This window comes from Delphinus delphis, chromosome 13 (assembly GCF_949987515.2).
Source record: "Delphinus delphis chromosome 13, mDelDel1.2, whole genome shotgun sequence".
Taxonomy (NCBI): Eukaryota; Metazoa; Chordata; class Mammalia; order Artiodactyla; family Delphinidae; genus Delphinus; species Delphinus delphis.
This window is the reverse complement of record NC_082695.1, coordinates 78454381-78475367: the sequence shown is the minus strand read 5'-3', so window position 1 is coordinate 78475367 and position 20987 is coordinate 78454381. Positions and strand designations below refer to the sequence as shown.

Sequence of the window (20987 nt, the reverse complement as noted above, 5' to 3'; positions counted from 1 at the left end):
TAATGATATGTGATTAACAAATAGTAATGGTTGTTATTAATATTACTAATATTACTCCTTTTAAAAAAAGAAATTAGAAGTTAAACTTTCAGAGATGTATTTAACAGTGATTTCATAGGCCTATTTTATATAATCTTGATTTAACATATTTTCAGCATTTTTCCTGTCAAAAGTTTTACATTCTTCTCAAAAGGCCTTAGATTTGGAGATGTGGGAAATAATGTTATTTCTTACATAGGTAAGAATCATACACCAACTAAGGAAGACTACCTCAAACTGTCTACACAGCTTTTCATGCTTGTAAGGCCTGAAAATTCTGCATCCATTTTTGTCAGAAAAATAGAATTCCATTTTTTTTTTGCGGGGGGGGATGCATTCTCTATATTATGATAGCAGAGAGGACACACAATTCCTAGAATACCTCTGCACAAATGACTATAAGAAAGAGAAGTCCCAATGATTACCATGATTACAGCATTAAAAACTCTTAACCAAAACAAAATTAAATGAAACTTTACCTCCTGTAATACACGGTCCTTGAGATTGAAAATTAAAATTAAGTTTGAAGTACTAATCATGTGATGCCATGACACAGACTATTGTCCAGTTGCTCAACAGGTGAGGTCTTACCTACACAGGGCCTATGAAACACCTATTGTCTTACAGCAAAGCTAAAATCACAAGCCAATCATTAGTAGCAGCAAAATATTTAACCCTTGGGATTAGTACATGCTATTTTTGAACAGGTTATATAATGCAGGAGGTATACAATTTGTGAGCAAATTGTCAGAAACTTGTCAATGTCTTTCTAGGCTGCAAAGAGTAGATATAGAAGGGAATGGGTGGGTGTCTGAATTTAGGTTCTCAGATCTATCATTAAATCAACCACGAGCACAACTTCTACATTCCCAGGATTCAGATCATAAACCAGATACTTTCATTTACTTCTCCTTCAATACTCGCTGAATCAGAACTATTTCTCCTCTATCAGACTTTCTAGGCAGCTTCCAGACTTTATCACAACATTGGTAAAAAAAATGTGCCACAGCCTCTATGAAAATTCTAATGAATGATGAGCTCGCAGCAAATGTACTCGTCTGTTTTTGCACAACTGTCATTCTCAAAAGACACTTAAAATGTTTATCCCCCCCAGTGATTTGAGAATGATTTGATGTTGCCATTTTTTATAATATGAAAAACAGGGTAAGTGGCATTTAAAATATTCATTTAGGATCATAAGTACTATCAAATTTTCAAAATCACAAACTTGCTACTTAAGGAAGAATTATTCTCCATGATAAAGGCAAAATTATTAAAATATAGAGAAATTTTGGATTTTCACAGTGATGAAGAAGACCAATGGCTCATACCCACCCATCTTCACACCTGCCCACACTTCCCTATACCCAGAGCCAGAGGAGCAGAATAGATAAAATATTATTTTATAACCAAGAAAACAGTGCTCCAAATTATAGTCTTACGGTATATAAACTATTTCATCTTCAAAACAAAACAGAATATCTAGCCAAACAACCACATATTGTATCCAGGCAGCTTTGCAATTCATAATTTTTTTTTCTGAAATTAAAAGTCATTTAATTTAGTTTTTGATTTAGCAGAGCATCATCCTAAGTGTTATGTTTCAACTAATTTCCCTGAGAAAAACTAGCCCCTGGAAGGACAAGCTGAACCTAGTACATATTCTACTGCATGGCAAGGAGATTTTGCTTAAGATTTAAATTTTACTGTGTGTAATTCCTATGTGAATTAATTAAAGAAAACAAAGCAAAAAACATTTAGAGATGAATGATGAACATTTTCTTATATCGTCAAGAGGTAACAGCTGAAACACTTTTCAATATCTAATATTTTGTTTAATTTTGGTAGGAATACTGATAAATGTAATAAAATATTCTTAAAGTGTGCTAATGTCTCTATAAATAATATGCTGTTTATTACCAGGGTACACATATTGAGAGAACCACAGTAAAAATAGTGTCTGTTATCAATTCCAACTATACTGAATAAAAATAACTATTATTAATTCTATGCCAAGATATAAATGATGACTTTACAAAGAGAGTTGCATGTCAGTTTTTACCTGTCTTTGGCTCCACTGAGAAGTATGGCTGTCCTTGCAGGATACTGTAGACCACTCGGGCGCTGTTGCCGTATGTAGGATCATCGGCATCCGTTGCTGTCACTTGTACCACTGAGGTCCCTACGTGCCAATCCCAAAACCAATGAGTTAAAAACTCCCAAATGCCACAAAACATAAGAACTCACAAAACGCTAAAGATTCTACACTAGATTTGTTTTTCATTTTTCTTATTCTAAGGTACATGAAAAATTGATATCATATTTTATTTTTTGCCTAAGACAAACCCCAAAATATGATAAATGATAATTCATCCTTCAGAAATATTTAAGGGACATGAAAATAAGACTGATGGTGCAAGTTAGGCAGGGATATATATTCAGAAGTGGATGGGACTCAAATTTTAGGCATCTCATCCATCAGGGTTGGGTAATAAATTTTTATCAGGAGCAATCTCTATAAGTCTCAATCACTGTCTAGAAGGCAGCATGACAAATACTAACATCGTGACACTCAAATCACTGAGGCAACCTCACTGCTGTAGCAAAGTAAAGCCAGACAGAAACTGAAACTTCATTAACTGAATAAAGCATATTCAGTTGATACATTTAACTGGGTATTAAGTGGCTACTGTGTCTCTTCCTGTAGTAGTTTTATTTTTCATTTGTTTTCACTAATTGATTTAAAAACAAAAACATGAAATGAAAGTTTAAACCAAACCCTCCCAAAGGAGAAAAGGCATGGCAACTTGAAAAATCACAACATTGGTTGTTTTTCTACATTTCATATGATAGAATGTCATATTGCTTCTTCCTTTTACTATGCATTCACTTATTCCATATGGAAGGCATTTAGTGGGATCTGTTCTTTTTATTTCCATTTGGAATATCATCTTAAAAATATTAGCTGCTCACATTTGCTGAGTTTAAATATTTAAGCACATGCTATTTTATCATTTATGACACAGCTGATGGGAATGGGACAAATCCCTTTCTGTATTCTTTTAAGGTTCAAGTTGGTTTCTAATAAATTCTTGAAAATATGGCATTTTTAGTCTAACATCTCTTTTAGATATATTCCTATGTAGATCTCCCTCTCTAAATGCCTTAAATAAGTCACCAATACCCATCTTATAATTACAAGTCTATTCTCTTTTCCAGATTATGATTTCCCTTACCAATTCTATTTTCTTTCAGATTGGGTGGAAAATTTGCATGTGTACGTGTGTGTTGTGTATACACACACACACACATTTTGTAAATTCGGAAGTTTTATTTTTTTTATTTGATAGACTTAGGAGACTGCGCTCTGGATGCTTGGTAGGACCAAACAGTGAATGATGTATATTTAAAAATCTTTTTAACAATTAGATTTTGACTATTTTAAAATGTTAGAATCAATGACTTTGATGTTCTCTATTTCCTCTATAAGGAAATAGAGAACATCTTTACAGCACCATCGTTACAGCAATATTTATTCTCGTGATACGGTTAAGTACCGATTTCCTACTTCACCGGAAAAGAAAACACCTTGAAACAAACAAAATAATGAAAACTATACTTCAGTAAATTTTGTTGTGTATAATTTTTTCTGAAGTGTTCGTTAAATAATTTATACACAGGCACAGGCACACAGACATATACAAACACACATGTGCGCACACACACACTTGTATTGTCACGCTTATCTATGCTCTTCTGGCAACAAATAAGAGATCCCAGGGACTTATGAGTGTGTTTCAAATCTTAGTTAGTTCTCAATGAAAAAAAAAAAAGTAGGCCTGAATAATAAATACTGAAAACTTGTGTTGTATATACCATACTATTCAGTGGCTATTATGACTATTTGGTTAGAATTAAACACTTTGATAAGCTGTCACTATAAGTCCATAGGATACATTTTATGTAGACATTTATTGTTCTTAGCTCAAATTTTGATATTAACCAAGTGACCTCAATTAGTGTCAAGTAAATCCTGAAGACACAGAGAAATCATTTTCTAAAAAGTTCTGAACCTGTTGGAATCAAATAACTAAAATAACTTACACATGCACATAATAATCATGCTGTTTGATATCAGAGTGGTACCACTGGAACCAAAACTACAGTGCATTATTCAGCCTCTAGAACAAAAAGCTCACAGTAATCCAATTTGCACTGCTGGGTTCTACACAGGAAAGGAAAACCTTAGCAAGCCCATGAAGAATGCCCAAAATGCCCAGGAGAATTACGGCATTGAACTGAATTGCTTCAACACACCTCAAAACCTCCTGTTTTTCTAAACATTACTACTTTGGAGAGGACAACGTGCCTTCTCTTTTCTCTAAAACCTCCCAAATCTTGTTGCTGCTGGTGTCATCATCGTTGTTGTTTCTGTCATTAAACAAGAGCAGCAGGAAGCACTCTGAAGGACTGGACAGTATTGAGAAAGTGTGAATAAGCCTGTTTGGTCAAAGAAATATTTACACGGAAGATAATTATAGTGAGATGCTGCCACTGCAGCTCAGAACTTTTCCTGTCCGCAAGCATCGATTCCTCTGGCTTATTTTCAGTTGTATTTCTTTAGCAGCTTGAGCATGATCCCAAAATAATGTTCCCTCTCCAATCTGACTGGAACAGAAATTCAGGGTCACTAAATTGGGCACATGTAATACACATCTTTGCAACTCCACTCCCCAGCATGGCAGATGTGTGGATCGAAAGCTGGAATGAACGTACTGACTTTTATTTAAAGTAAAACGATCAATCAATCAATCAAGTAAAACAAATCAAAGACTTGAGTTGAAATACGTGTTAAAATACAAGTTCGATTATTATTTTAATATTATATATTATATATTATGATAATATATAATATTAATATTATATATTAAATAATATTATTTAATATATAATATTATTTTAAATAAACTTCCCCCTTCTATAAACAACAGGAAATAAAAGATATAAATCAACTGGTCTCTATTCCAGCCCCATCATTTTTTTTTTTTTATTTTGTAAGATCATCCATACCTAAATTACATACTGGCTGAAAACTATTCCAAAGGTACCTAAATCAGTGGAATTTAAAAGACAGTTTAATAGTATTTGAAATACAGTATATGCTAAAGGTAATTTGCTTTCCATTTTTTCCAGTAATGGAGCAACATCAAAAGGCCTTTGAGTAAAACAGCCTTCATTATTCTTTTATATATCTCACACTGAGTATCACTTTACCATTATTATAAATTCAGTATAAATTTTCATGCATTTAAATTTCTGGAGAAATCACAAAAAGATTAGTGGTGGCAGGCGGATGGACATTTACAGGTTCAAGCATACTCTGTAAGGAAATAGACCAGCTGATTCTAATATTAGCCTAGATACACTGCTGGCCTTGCCTGATACCCTGGCCCCAGAGAGATGCTTAGAAGAGTGAATTCTTATTTTAACATGGGGAGAAAGGAAAAGAAAAGTAATAGATCATCACAGGACTGTGTCTAGAATGATTTTTTTTTTTTGGTTTGATAATTTTATTGTGTTTTTTTTTAAACTTCTTAGGCATAATTTGAATCATTTTTTAATTTTAAATATTAAATTGAAAAGGGATTGTAAGACCTATGTAATTTCTTGAAGACACTGAGACAGGTGTGTAAAAGGAAGAATTTCCTAATTTTCCGTATAAATAAAATAATGTGTCAAAAAATAGAATTTGGATACTGGCTACTAACGCATCTCAAATATTCCCCTCACACTAAATGGCAATGTCCACACAGATGCTAATGTGATTTCTTCCCCAGTAATTATGGTGATTTAATTTTAAATACAAACCTCCTAAAATCAGATGGTACAAGACCAACTTGCTCTTTACTTACCCACAGGAGACATCTCGGGAACTCCGGCAGTGTACGGGCCGTCCAGGAATTTAGGTTCGTTGTCATTGATGTCCTGAATCTTGATGACGAACTCCGACTCGGGCTCCACGGGCTTGTTGGTTAGCCGGTCCAGCGCCTGGGCGCGGAGGGTGTAGTAGGCCTGCTCCTCGCGGTCAAGCCTCTTGGTGGCATGAATATCCCCCGTGTTCTCATCAATAATGAAAATGGAACTTGCCCCTTCGCCTGACAAGATGTATTTGATGGAACCATCTCCTTTATCAACATCAGAGTGAAGCTGGTGAAAAATTCATGTGAGATGAGATTAACTTACAAGCGAGTCAGCGATATGGAGATATGTCAACATAATTCTATGTCAGGCAGCAGCATATGAAATTTTACTGTTCTTGGAAAGATAAGCGGACGCACTTTGTGCACAACGGAAACGGCTATTAGAATGTGTTAGCTTGCACTTGTGAGCAAGACATTTCATTTCTTCCTGTAAACAGTCTCATTTCCAAAGGAATTTTATACCATTCCCAAAGTTAGGAACTCGTTGTAGTGTTATTTTTGATTTGGTCTGTCCTTGCCAGTTTTAGCCATCTTCTTTGACCAGAGCAGACATTCAGTAACCATGCATAATTGGTTGATTTGATCGTATTCCAAGCAAAGGGACTTGCTATAGAACATTTGTAACTTTAGATCTAATATATTCTTTAATCTGCTTAGAAATCGCCACATCCTTTAAGGGTGCCCTTCCCTCCCAACTCCCACAACTTTTCAGGATTATTAAGGATGGATAGATGTCCAGTCACTAAATTGATCTCCAAATCCTGTTCTGTATTTTAAAATTTGAAGCTGTAAAAGAAAAATTACACTGCTCTCTGAAGTAGGAATTTTAAATCAATATGTGCCTGAGACTTCAACTAAAACCTTTCTTGAAATACCAAGAACAGCATTAGATTTGCATGATTAACCCCGGCTACGGCTCAGGGGCAGCCCCTACTGATTTGCATTTCATATCTGGAACTGTCCCTTCTGTATGTCAGAACATTATGTTGAACAGAGGAACCTGAGGAAACTCAGAAATAATTACATATTTCCCTGAACTTCATAACCTGAGAAATACAGTGCTCAATCTGTAATTTCAACAATCTTTCATCCTCTATAACCGCCGTGATTCTGGACTGCAATTAATACAAACGCAAATACCCAATTTACCAAATAACAAGGCTGTTCACTGCCCTGCAGAACTACGTTTGCATTCTTTGAAAGACAAGGTTCAAAAAATATAAGATATGGGAAACTTAGGCAAGTGGACGCTCAGTCCATTTCCATCCTTAGCTGTTGAGGATACTGCTTCCGTACCACGAACTCTAAGTGATTCTTCCATCGCACTGTAACAGCTATGTTTATACTCAGCTTCAGAATACTTAAATACCTGATTTATCCTTTAGTTTCTGTAGTTTTCAGTTAGGACGAAATGATACAAAAAAATTAATTTCTGGCACAAGTTTTACTTTAGCTTTGTTCAGTGTGGAACACTCTGTAGCGTGATTATCCAGCATACGGAGAAGTTGTATTCTTGAAATGTAATGAATTATTTAATTTTCTTAAGTATTCTCAGGGTGACTATTACATACATATCTCCCTCTAATTTAAGACGAAGCAAGCTAAGAATTACTATAGTTTGAATTACTGAGCACTCCTATGTGCCAGGAACTACTGCTAATGTTCTCTACATAGTAACTCATTCCACGCTCACACTGACTGACTTTATTATCCCTTTAACAGACGAGGAAACTGAGGCAGACAAAGTACTTTGCTGGTCATGCTGCCAGCTCTCCATGGCAGAGCTAGAAGAATGAAAACCATTAGGCTGGTGGAAAGCCCATCCTCCGCTCCCCACAATGGGGATCCTGCCTCTGGGGGAGATGCTGTGTCCTGTGAGGTGAGGACATTAAAGATGCCACAAAGGAGAACTCGGGGCAGAAGGGTACAGACAACCACTCCCACCTCATCACTCCCCAAATCTCAAAGACGCTCAGTGTTTCCATCAACACGTTTTATGATGCACCAGAAGGGACTTTTCCTGACGTTACAGAAAAGCAATAAACCACACTCAACAACACAGAGCAAAGACTTGAGTCCAGAGACAAATGCAGATTATAGGTGAAAGTAAGTTGCTTTTCAGCAGCTAATACCTCAAGTATTCCCCCTTACACACACTTCTCACAGTCATTCTCCCAACCCCTCCTCGCCCTTGATGACCACAAACATACAGAAGTTATACACAGGCTGCGTCTTTAATCAAAGGTTTGCTATCTCTCTAAATATCACTAGGGGCTCCCATTTATAGGACCAGCCCTTATGATTCATTAAACTAATTCCTATCAACTGACTGCTGGCTTCACAGCGTAGGGATACCATGTATTCCTGGGGTATTCAGGTAAGGGAGAGAGGATGCATTCCTTTCAATACAGAATGTACATGAAATCCTGACTGATCTCCAGCCTGAGCTCTGATGCCGTATCTGACGTTATGCGGTATCGCTAGTTGTTCTCCATTACTGACAGCGTAAGAACTTAAAGGTAAAAAAGGTTCATACTGGGCTTCCCTGGTGGCGCAGTGGTTGAGAGTCCGCCTGCCGATGCAGGGGACACGGGTTCGTGCCCTGGTCCGGGAAGATCCCACATGCCGCGGAGCGGCGGCGCCCGTGAGCCATGGCCACTGAGCCTGCGCATCCGGAGCCTGTGCTCCGCAACGGGAGAGGCCACAGCAGTGAGAGGCCCGCGTACCGCAAAAAAAAAAAAAAAAAAAAAAAAAAAAAAAGGTTCATACTGCTTGTTTTTCCACTTCTTCAAGGATCAGAATTCTTCTACCTCTAACTGCCACCACCATCACTGCCCGCCCCCAACCCACACAGACACACCCACACATCTATTGCAGGAGCCCTGAAATCTACCACCCTCCCCATCACTGACACTTTTCTCTCAGCTGGGACCATCACTAGGCTTGTAACCACTGCTAAAATTCACGAGCATAAAACTGCTATGAGTCTCGACTCGGTGTCCTTGCAAGGTTAGTGGAAGCATCTGCAGTTGAAAAGTGGAGGACCAACTCTGGAATGTCAAGATGGATACACACATAATTATCAGATGATGCAGACACTGAATCTGTGAGGCTACACCCACGATACTATCTTAATACGTGGGGTGAAACCCCATGCTGTTAGGAAAAACTATTATCCTTCTGTGCTGAAAAAGCATGCTCAGAAAAGAAAAATGCTGCAAGTGTAGAAGGACTGAATGGCATTCTTAAGTTAAGACACGTGTCTATGTAGCCCCACCCTTACCCCCGCCAAATGCACACACACACTCATGCACAGTCTTTATCAATGATGATTATGGAATAGAGTAGGACTGTCCACAGTGAAAACCTCTGGCCAGGAAAAAAAAATTCTGCGGTCCCACAATATGGTAAGTGAGCAAATAAGTAATAAATGAAAAACACAATAAAAAAAAACGATTTGCACTCTATTGGGGGCAGAGTAGAATTCATGTTGTGATGTCTATTTCACTTGCCAATATCCTTGTAAACATGATCTTGTAATTCATCTAAACAATAACAACAAAATCTTGATTAATCACCAGACAAAACTCACTTGTACTGTGTCCCTAAATCCTTTTCGAAATATTTGTTGTGACTCCAAAGTAAATATTTACATTAAATATATAAATTGTTTTTTGTTGTTGGCAAATGAGCACAAACAGTAAGGAGCACAGCCCTCTTAGCTGAGTCCAGCTCATGATAAGGCAAAAGAATAAGCAGGGAGGAGATCTAAGTATTACGCGAATCCAATGTCACTATGCCAGCACCGTGTACGGTAACAATGTAAGAAACATGAAACTGTTGGACTGAGTTATAACCTACACAGGCCAGGATGCAAAGCATACTTCACATACACCTAAGTATATTCTGTTTAGTCATCTGTTATGGTTCCATCATCCCTGCTCGAAGGAATACGCGCTCGTTACCTCTAACGTATCAACCCATTCTCCAGTCCCTCTGAACAATCATGCTAACTTGGACTCTTCAGATCTTTCACTTGGGCTATCACAAAGCTCCCCAGTTATTTTCCACTTTTAATAACTCACATCATCGAGGCTGTTATAGTGCACGTCAGAAATGATCTCCCCAAAACGTGTACTGAATTGTGTCACACCCCTCATCAAATAATTGCTCCCCATGGGCTCTGGGTTTAACTCCAAATCCTAAGCGCTCGGCTCCATGTGGCCATGTGCCATCTCCCCAGTCTCTCTTTCCTACCACATCCCAGAGGGCCCTCTGTGTCCCAGGCACGTGGGTCTAGTTACCACTGCCTGAGCAGAGCATCTTTTCCAGACACGTCCTCCATCATCTTACCCACCAACTGACAACCAACTCTACTTAATCCAAGTTCCCTCTTACTGAAGCCTTAACAATCCTAGTTTTCCCACATGGCATGTTGTTTGAATTTCTATGACAAAATGCTTTCAATTCTGCTTTATAATGAAAATCTGGTTTAGTTGTTTTCCTACCCAATCCCAATCCCGTCTTTAATGTATAAACTCCTTAAGAGCTGGGTTCTTTTTATCACCATATTCCACATTCTGAATAAAAAATTTGTTGCAGTGAATTTAGTAAATTTTTAATCCACATTGTAAAACAGGAGTGCTTGTTTTATTTCAATTTCTATCCTTTTAAGTTTTAATAGCACTAAGTAAAAAGAAAACAAACTAAACAAAACAACATCCTGTATCTCTGGTTTGTCCTCCCCAATCCTCTGAACCGCCGAGATGGAGTTCAGATACCTTGTTTTCTATGCCCAGGGTAACTTCTGCATTGGTACCTTTGTGTTCCCCAAGAGGCAGAGCCCTGGAGAGACAGAGATGCTTTCTTATTCCTGTTTTCCTAAGTCTTATACAATACTTCACACACACACACACAGGTGATTAAGGAGGGTTTGATAGACCCTTGGATGTCCTCAGATGGCAGAATCTCATGTTCTTGATTAATTTTTTAATCCACCATTTATTTTTTACATTTAAGATTGTAAAGAGCAAAACTAAAAACAGATCAATGTACTGCAGTTCCGACAATTTTCTTACATTTATTTAATCAACTAGGGCCTGATATGAACTACCTGATCTAGCACTTGCGATCCATCTGCTTAAAAAGTCTGAAAATGGAGAATATTCCTCTATTTAGCAAAGACTGAGGTAAAAAAAAAAAGACTGAGGAAAAAAAAATCAATTCAATATATTGACCAACTTTTCTTCCCTCTATGAACGTCTTCAATTCTGCCTGTTATCTGATCTTACTGCTGATCTTGTCTTTACTCTCCTAGTTCCCCTCCTCTATATTTATTTACTTTATTTTATTTTATTTTTTGCGGTACGCGGGCCTCTCACTGTTGTGGCCTCTCCCGTTGCGGAGCACAGGCTCCGGATGCGCAGGCTCAGCGGCCATGGCTCACGGGCCCAGCCGCTCCGCGGCGTGTGGGATCTTCCCGGACCGGGGCACGAACCCGTGTCCCCTGCATCGGCAGGCGGACTCTCAACCACTGCGCCACCAGGGAAGCCCCCCCTCCTCTCCTCCTCTATAAAATGGAGATAGAAATGCCTGTACTTGGACTTCACTGAACAATTGTGACAACTACTTGAGATATTGCAGCAGGATGTGATTCGTAAAGATAAATTACTATAATGTCAGGATTGTACTTTGTAAAGCAATTATACTCCAATAAAGATGTTAAAAAAATTTTTAAATAGTTATTCATAAAAAAAGAATACAGACATAAGATGAAACTATTGGGACAGAGACAACGTTTATCATGGAAGTCTTGACACTAAAAATATAAAACTACACAAAAGCCTCTGTGATCCTCACTGAATATATACGATGGAAATAGTGTTATATTCAATTTTTCTATAACGAGCAATTTGAATAAGAAAAATGCAAAATGCATTATTATACTACTACATTTGTGTACAGAAACGGAGTAATGAGGGTTAAACAAAAAATACGCATATGTCCCTTTGAACACCATGTTAATCCATCTGAGAATGATTTATACTGAATATTAGGCAAAAGATTTCTAAGGTAAATTTTCTACCACTGATTTACTTATTATAGATTCTTGATTTTTTTAAGTTTAAAAATATATTACAGATTGTTAGAACTCATGCATTTTACTTCTGCTAAACTTGTACAAGGTTAAAATTATAAGTATAGAGGGCAGATTTAAACAATAATTAGCAGAAATAAAACTGCTTGAATATACACATTACATGCAAGTTTTCTTTTCTCATTATGCTTTTTAATAGATATTTTCCACATGCCACTGGATACCATGTAATTATCAAGCTGTTGAAGAAATATTACAGATGAAAACAAGTGTATGAGTAACTTTTTTTTTCTGGCTGAAGTATTCCTAATTTATAATTATCATTGTGGTCCAGGGTAATGGAACACAATTTACTTGTGAAGCATCTTTGAGGAAGATGTGTGGTTTAAGAAGTATAGGTATTAATTATTACACATAGAATAATAAAGGAAAGGGAAACAATTCAGGAAGTACTTAGGTAAGGTTAAAACTGCCAAGAAAATCTCATTTCTTTTTTTTTTAACCAATAGTAAATTTTAAAAAGGAGGGACTTCTATGATTATTTTTATCCTCAGGAAAAGTTCACGCTAACTCAATGGCAATAAACATTCATTCTGGGGTCTCAGTACATACTGAGTAGCGGTGGTACAGATGCTAGGTCCATGCAAAGCAACCAGAAGTATGGCTGCTGAATCTCCACTCCGCTTATCTTGCTGCCTTGATCGCACTTAAATCCCAGTTTATCCCTTGTTATAGATCAGCATCCTAAATGTCCACCTAGCCTTGAATGCTGAAGTGAGGATAAAATGAAGTAACGCATTTGGAAGTATTTTGTAAAATGTCACTTTCTATCCATATGTAAGTCCACAAAGAGCTGTACAATGCAAGTACCTGCCCTTCCTTAGTGGGGGAAATCTTGCTTTTGTTTGAAAAAGTTCTACATTTCTGTCTAAGGCATGGTTACTCGGAGCTTCACGTGAAGAGCCATGTCTTTTTCACCAGGGACTGACAGATAGGAGCTCAGAGAAGCATTTTCCATTCCACACAGCTACGTGCAACTCCCTAAAGGCTCCACAGCACTTGTCCTCCCCTCTTGTCTTCTCTCGGGTTGCTGCCTCCAGGCCACATCCAAAACTTTCAGCCAACTTAAAAAATCTGCGTGGAGTCAAATTATTACTGATCAAAGCTCCTCGTGGGCTAATTTAATCGTGAGAACATCGTGTCTCCGGTTCACGGCTCCCATCTACTGCCTCGCTCACTTCCTTCCAAACGCCGAGTCGTAAACCAGAAGCAGTTAGAAAGCAAACCCCTGGAAAGCTTCAGCTTTCTTCGCAGGAGGAAGAAAATTTTGCTTTTTCTGCAAATATATGTCACAGGAGGCCAGAGCACTGCTATGGAAAGAGCAGTCCCGGGACTGGGTGCTATCAGTCTAAGTCAAGGTAGTATGGAAACTGAGAAGAAGGGCTTAGCAACTTTCACAGTCATTTTACAGAGTAATTTAATGTCTCTTGAGCCCAATAATAATAATGAAAAAAGGGGGATTTACTTTTTTAATATAAGCAATTCATTTTTAATGCAGCAGCAAAATTATTAGGAGGTCAAAACGAAGTATGTCCTGAGTTCTTAAAAACCAAGAAGCTTGCACACAAACAGCAACAATATAAAACTTGGTCCTTCACCCCAGATCAGTTGAGAAGAACTGGGTCAGTGGAGAAAACCCTACGTGAAAGCTCTTTTGAATGTCTGTAGGCAGTCACCAGTCTAAAACTCTTTTCCTGTCCTAATATCAGGGAAGACTAGAAGACACTGGCCTCCATGGAGATACAGGGCATTCTGAAGAGGCCATCCTTAAGATGGGCACAGATGTTTTGCACATGGCATTCTGGAGAAGGCATTCACATATATGTCGCAGAGGATGATAGCATCATGTAGTTGCAAAGTATTTCCTGAAGTCTTCTGCACTGCATGGCCTTGTGCGTTCAAAAATAGAAACAGTAACAGTTAAAACAATGGAAATATAATTTTGAAGTCTACTTCTGGGGGAGAAAACTTCAACACTCATCTGATTTAAGAAGAGAATATTCTATTTGCAAACAAAGCAACTGACAACGGATTAATCTCCAAAACATATAAATAGCTCACACAGCTCAATATGAAAAAAAAACCCCAAACAACCCAATCAAAAAACGCATGGAAAATCTACATAGACATTTCTCTAAAGACGACATACGGATGGCCAACAAACACATGAAAAGATGTTCAACAGCGCTAATTATTAGAGAAATGCAAATCAAAACTACAATGAGGTATCACCTCACACCAGTCACAATGGCCATCATCAAAAAAATCTACAAACAATAAATGCTGAAGAGGGTGTGGAGAAAAGGGAACCCTCTTGCATTGTTGGTGGGAATGTAAATTGATACAGCCACTATGGAGAACAGTATGGAGGTTCCTGAAAAAACTGAAAATAGAACTACCATACGACCCAGCAATCCCACTCCTGGGCATATACTGTATCTGGAGAAAACCAAAATTTGAAAGGTTGCACGAACCCTGATGTTCACTGCAGCATTATTTACAATATCCAGGGCATGGAAGCAACCTAAATGTCCATAGACAGAGGAATGGATAAAGAAGATGTGGTACATATATACAATGAATATTACTCAGCCATAAAAAGGAACAAAATAATGCCATCTGCAGTGACATAGATGGACTTAGAGATCGTCATACAGAGTGAAGTAAGTCAGAAAGAGGAAGACAAATATCATATAATATCACTGATATGTGGAATCTAGAAAAATGGTACAGATGAACTTATTTGCAAAGCAGCAAGAGTCACAGATGTAGAAAACAAACTTATGGTTACCAAGGGGGTAAGGGAGGGTGGGATGAATTGGGAGATTGGGATTGACATATATACACTACTATATATTGAATGGATAAATAATGAGAACCTACTGTATAGCACAGGGATCTATTCAGTACTCTGTGGTGGTCTAAATGGGATGGGAATCTAAAAAAGACTGGAGATGCACATATATATATATATATATATATATGTATATGTATAACTGATTCACTGTGCTGTACAGCAGAAACTAACACAACACTGTAAAGCAACTATACTCCAATAAAAATTAATAAAAAAAGAGAATATCCTACCCTAACTTATCAATTCTGATACAAGGATAATATACATCCAATGTGGCCTGATGGACCAGTGTGGACAAAGATATGGAGAAACACAGAACGTCACAGATGACACAGACTAGGATGGGGAACAGAGAACAGCAGCTCATCCAAGAGGAGAACAGACAGTGCCGAGGCCATTCAACACTTAAACTTACAAGTCAGATCTTGAGGGCTGACCGTTAACTCTAAATTCACAGTAACTATGTACGTGTATTTGTAAGTTGTGATATCTATTTGGTAAACTTGGTTTCAAATATTCTTCACTGGGTATTTAGCGTTTGTCTAGTTAATCCCTTCTGACATCTTTTTTAAAGTTACAAGTTAAAAGTATCCCTTTGGCAGGTATTAAAAGTACCAGGTTGAAAGCACCACTTCAGCTATGACCTGGACTACAGGGATACAACTGACATTACTCTTGGTGCCCAAACTAGATTGTCCTGGTAAGATAAAGTTTGAATCAGGCCTGTTTCTGTCTTCATCTAGACACTCAACATCTGTTAATCATCTATTCAAAATAAGTACGGAGTATATCCTACAGGTCAGGTGTACAGGTGTGTATGGATGAAGACAGAAAGGGACAGGGTGGCAGAGGCAAGCCTAAGGCATTGAACTAAATAGTCCCCATGGTCATGAGACCATCTACGGAGGCGCAAACTGTCAGAGCACCAGGTTGAACAAACAACTGCAATTCTGATGACCACAAAAAAGCACCCACAGAAGGCTACGAAATCATATAACAGGGAAACCAAACCAACCTCAGGGGTTCAGAGAAGTGCTTTTTAAATAAAAGATATTTAAGTTGAGACAAGAAGACTAGTAATTAGTAGGATTAGTCTAGTAATGAAGGGCAGAACTTGATGTCCAGGAAGAAACTTTACTGAATGATGGAATACATTCCTTTCTATGGACAGTCAGAGTGAGAAACACACAGGATCCACTAGTTTCTAATACAGAATAATTTTTGCATGTGATATATTAAAAGAGGCATCACAGTATAAATATATTTTACAATCTACCTTCTGTAATCTGCTTAATTAAAAAAATTTAAAAGACTGCAGAATAGTTCACTGATGTTAACCTGCTGTTTGGCTAATGTACTTGTTATTTTTTGTAGTATGTAGGGCTCTTGCATCAGAATTACCTGGGACATTGGTTAAAAATGCCAATTTAGGGGCTCTATCTTAAGTCTACTGAATCAGAATCTCTTTGAGTTGGAAACAGGAATCAAAATTTTCAACCAGCATCCCAGCTCGAAAATTTTTGGTCAAACAGATAATACCCCTCACACAGAAACCTGCTTGTCAATAATATCACGGTTGAAAATATAGTAGTTAATCACTTTTAATTCATTTGTATTTATAACTTCTTCTATATAAGATTATTGAACAACATTTTCTCTGTGTTTTGATTTATTTATATATTTTACTTAAAAGGGAACTGTCCCTCCTCTAACTACCAATGAAACAGGGAGAAAAGTACACAGTGTATAATTTACGTATCCACCAAATAGGATGTGGTACTTTAAACAACAGCTATATTTAAATTTTAAACCATTTTAAAATTATATCAATTTTCCATGGGGTGGGGGCAAACAATTTTATTTTTCACAAAATTCAGGTTTCAGGAAACCTAAGAAGCGTGAGAAGCAAATTTGTGGACTATTAGGTGGAAGTATGTTTTGATGATGCAAAATTACAAGGTATTATGAATGTAAGCTGCATTTTCTGTACATAACTAGTTCATATTATCAAGATGCAGGGATGCTCTTAGGTTCTAGGCATCCCTCCGGGACCAGAAAGATAAACGAAGAAAAACAAAATGCTCTGCTTATATTTTACATGAAGTTAGTACTGGTCAGAGGCAGAGAGGCAGAGAGAACATTAAGGTGATGCAAGAACTATATGCAACAGAATCCGTGACACTGTGTTGGTTTACTATATTTTCCCCACAGAAACAATGCGTGTCTGCTCAAAAAATTAACATTTTCATCTATCACATGCTTATTATAAAAAGATTGGAAATATAAAGCAAACAAAGAAAGCAGGAGTGGAAAGAAAATATTTATGATCTCAAACCTCAGGTTATTATCACACCAGAGACTCCCCTCTAGGGGATCCACAGTGGGTCACCCAACCCACCCCCTTCACCCCAAGGGCTGCAACACTCACTTCAACTGCTGGAAGTGCTAGAGTCGGTCTGCTCTCAGCCCTTTACCACTTGCTGTAGGAAAACACCCACTATTTGGAGGCAGATGCCTCCTCTAATATCATACAGCTTCCTGGGGCAGGTAGAATACACAGGACCAGGGACTAGAGTTACAGTGGGAATGTCCACGTTATCTTCACTCCTACTGACGTGCTTGGAGACATGTGCTTCCATTCCAAGAGCGAGGTGACTCCTCCAAGTTCATGGTATCCTCTGCCTTGTCTCTGGACTCCCCGCACCAAGGGACCAATGCACAAGGAGAAGCATTGCCATCCTGGTAGGTGTAATTGACCTTAATCACCAGGAGAGTGCGGGCTTCCATTACACCATGGAGGCAGGAAGAACAGGCTTAGCATTTGGGCACTTGGCTGTCTCCTGATACCCTCTTGCCCCATTCTGATGTTAAAAGGACAAGTGCAAAAGAACCTCAGCCCGAGGCAGGCTGGGTGATGAGAGGAAAATGATGAGTGCTGGCTGTAACCTGGAGATGGGCTACAACACCAGGGGCTGTAGTTCATCCTACTGACATTCTTGTAAATCCCACCAAGAAAAGAGGTCAAACATGTTGTGTTGGAGCTGCCCCCTGAACTGATTACCTGAAGCAAATGGATGTGAGTGGGGCAAGGGGGCCTCTAGGGGAAGTCATGGCAGCCACCCTCTAGGGGAAGTCATGGCAGCCATACCTGACCCCACGAAACACCGGGAGTGCCAGGTGCTGACGCTTCTCAGCTAAGTTCTTCCTGAACACTGTCACTCACTTCGGAGACATTTACAAAGTTGGCAAATGGCAAAAACAACAAAGACAGCCACTTTGCCAAAGGTACTATTTCTTTCTCGGGGGCATCCCAGAGCCAATGAGTGGCTGACTTAAAACTTCTCCCGCTCCCCTGATCCAGGACAACTTTGAAGAGCCTTCCCAGCTCCACAGATCTGCAAAGGTTAGCCCCCTTCTAGGTTGCAACCGCACTGCAGTTCAACTCCTCCCTCCGCCCAGCCCTACTTCCCTCCCTCCCTCACAAGTCTTGATTCTGAGAACCCCGCTAATAAATCCCCTACAGGAGTCTGTTCCCTGGATGCAGGTAACTAACTCAATGACTAAAGAGGGGCAGAGCTTGGCTCTCCGAGGACATCTGTCCTCATGCACACCACGGCTCCTCCTGCAGGGGCATAGGAAGGTGAGAGGCACGTTTGCACAACTTGGTGAGAGATGTATACGTATATAGACCAGAAGCAGAAACCACCGAGGAAGAAGTTTCAGGGCGGCAAAATTCATAAAAGACGTCGCCCCAGGCAGAATGCCGCTTGTTTCTTTCAGTCCACACCTGATACACTCTTATTTTTCCCACGCTCCCAAATGCTTTGATTTTTACAAACTTCACACTGTGAATGAACCAGTCACAGGGGTAGGGAGGATCCTCTGTGGGGTTTTTCATTTGGAAAGAGGAAGAAGCAAAATGGCCTTAACTCACTGAGCCCCGGAGCCAAATCTCAACGCATTTCTCCTTATACAACCCCGTCAAGTTCTCCACGCAAGTGTCTTCTGTTCACCCAAGTGGGGCGACGCCCAGACCTACTACAGAATAGTTCAGTTAGAATATGTGTCCACGGGCACAGGCTTTTATTATTATTATTATTATGTTTAAAAGCTCTCCAGGCCACGCTATTATATACCCAATGCAAGGACTACAGACCTAAAGGAAGAAAGGAATACAGAAGGAGCTGAGAGGGAAATAGTCTTCCATTTTACTGATAATATCATTTTGAAAAGCAGAGGAAAATAGGTTTATTAACTTGAAAAAGAAGTGAAAATAAGCATGTCTGCAGAGCTTAGGCAGTAATTTGCCTTAAAAAAATCTCTGGCAAAACTGCAATAAACACGAAAGCTTCCTAAATGAAAAATAAACCTGTTTCCCATGTCAGGACCTTCCATGGGATATGTAACTGTCTCATCTAACGTATAGCAGGTATAAGAAATAAGAAGGCTATATTTTGGCTCAGGTGACCTAAGAAGAACTGAGACACATTTCCTCTTCTCTCAAGAACAGCATCATTTAAAAATAAATCAGAAAAGCCAAGTCCCTGCTGAGACTTCTCAGCACCCAAGGCAACCAGAGGTGTCAACACCCTGCCTTCCTGCTGCTGACAGTCTGGATTTCAGTGTGCCCTAAAGATAAAAGTTTCTATAAAGAAATGTAATAAAGTTAGTAAAGCTATAGGAACGCAGGGGAGTAAAACTTGCCCCCCCCCAAAAAAAATGTCTCTTTGGCATGTGGATTATTTTGAGCTGAAAACAAGACCCAAAAATTTCAGGAAATAACTCTGACCTGCTCCCTGACTGCCTAAAAGAATTTTGATGGAAGGCCTGCTCCCCGAATAGAGCTATAACCAAAGACATCAGCAAAGGATATCAGCTGGGTGTGGGGTGACGAAACTAGGCGGGGCCTGGAGACCAGAGGCCACTCTGTGCCCCATTGTCTCTGCCTGACCCAGTAAACACTTGTTTACCAAACGTGTGCTTTTATGGAAAAGCCTTCCTCCCCCATTGAGGTCCCAAACCACTACCCCCAACATCCTCTGTTGTCTTTAACTGAAGATGGTAGTTAAGGTGAGGGTTTCAGCCATTTTGGCAAGTGTCTCAGTTCTCCTGGGTCTCGCCCATGTATATATGTTATTAAACTTTTGTTTGATTTTTCTCCTGTTCATCTGCCTCATATCAATTTAATTCTTAGACCAGCCAGAAGAACCTAGAAGGACAGACGAAAATTTCTTCCTCCTGACACCAGCTCACAATTTGCTTAAAATAATTCAACAGAAGTAACTAGTTTTTGATTTAAAAATCTATGTCAAGAGCATACATAAAGTAACTTTAAAGGGTACTGCAAAATACTCTGCTACCTAAACACATCTGGCAGGATAAGGGTACTTATTTTAAAGAAAATGTTATTAATGATACTTATAACGTCTGATATCTTAGGCACAAATTCAATTAGCGTCGCTTACAAATATACACACTAAGAAAACCCATTGCTCTCTCTTTGAGATTTACAACATTATACATTGTCTCTGCTCTTCATCCCATCACATTACAGATACACGGTTTAGATGTACTATTCTATGTCAGTCTGAACCACCCAAAACTCCTTGCAGCAGTGCTGAGATGCTAATGATTTCCTGGTAGAAGCCTGCTACCGAGGGATATTAATACAAGGAAACATTCCTGGAGGGCATCATTTTGGGCAGGTATTTTCTATTTTGCTTCTATTAACTAAAACTTCCTTTGCTGCAGACCCCCCAAAAAATAAATTTAAAAGTTCCAGCTGAATCTCCCTTCTTTTACATTATCTGTGGTTTAAAAAAAAAAAAGTCCATACCGGAATAAACATGTATGGTTACGTGTCAAATATAAAACAATTAGTAATCACTGCCACTAGCTGATTCTGGATTGCAATACTATGTGAACAGGGACCACTTTAACCATGATGAAGTGA

General features: G+C 38.7%; 1 protein-coding gene across 1 annotated transcript in view; it reads right to left on the bottom strand.

The window, feature by feature from the left end:
- CDH7 (cadherin 7) overlaps nucleotides 1-20987 on the bottom strand; it is a 110674-nt gene that overhangs the window by 60208 nt on the left and 29479 nt on the right. The window contains exons 2-3 of the mRNA XM_060029564.1: nucleotides 5952-6246; nucleotides 2102-2221 (exon numbers count right to left, since the gene is read on the bottom strand). Of these exons, the coding sequence (XP_059885547.1) occupies nucleotides 2102-2221; nucleotides 5952-6246 (415 nt within the window). The remainder of the gene's footprint in view (nucleotides 1-2101; nucleotides 2222-5951; nucleotides 6247-20987) is intronic.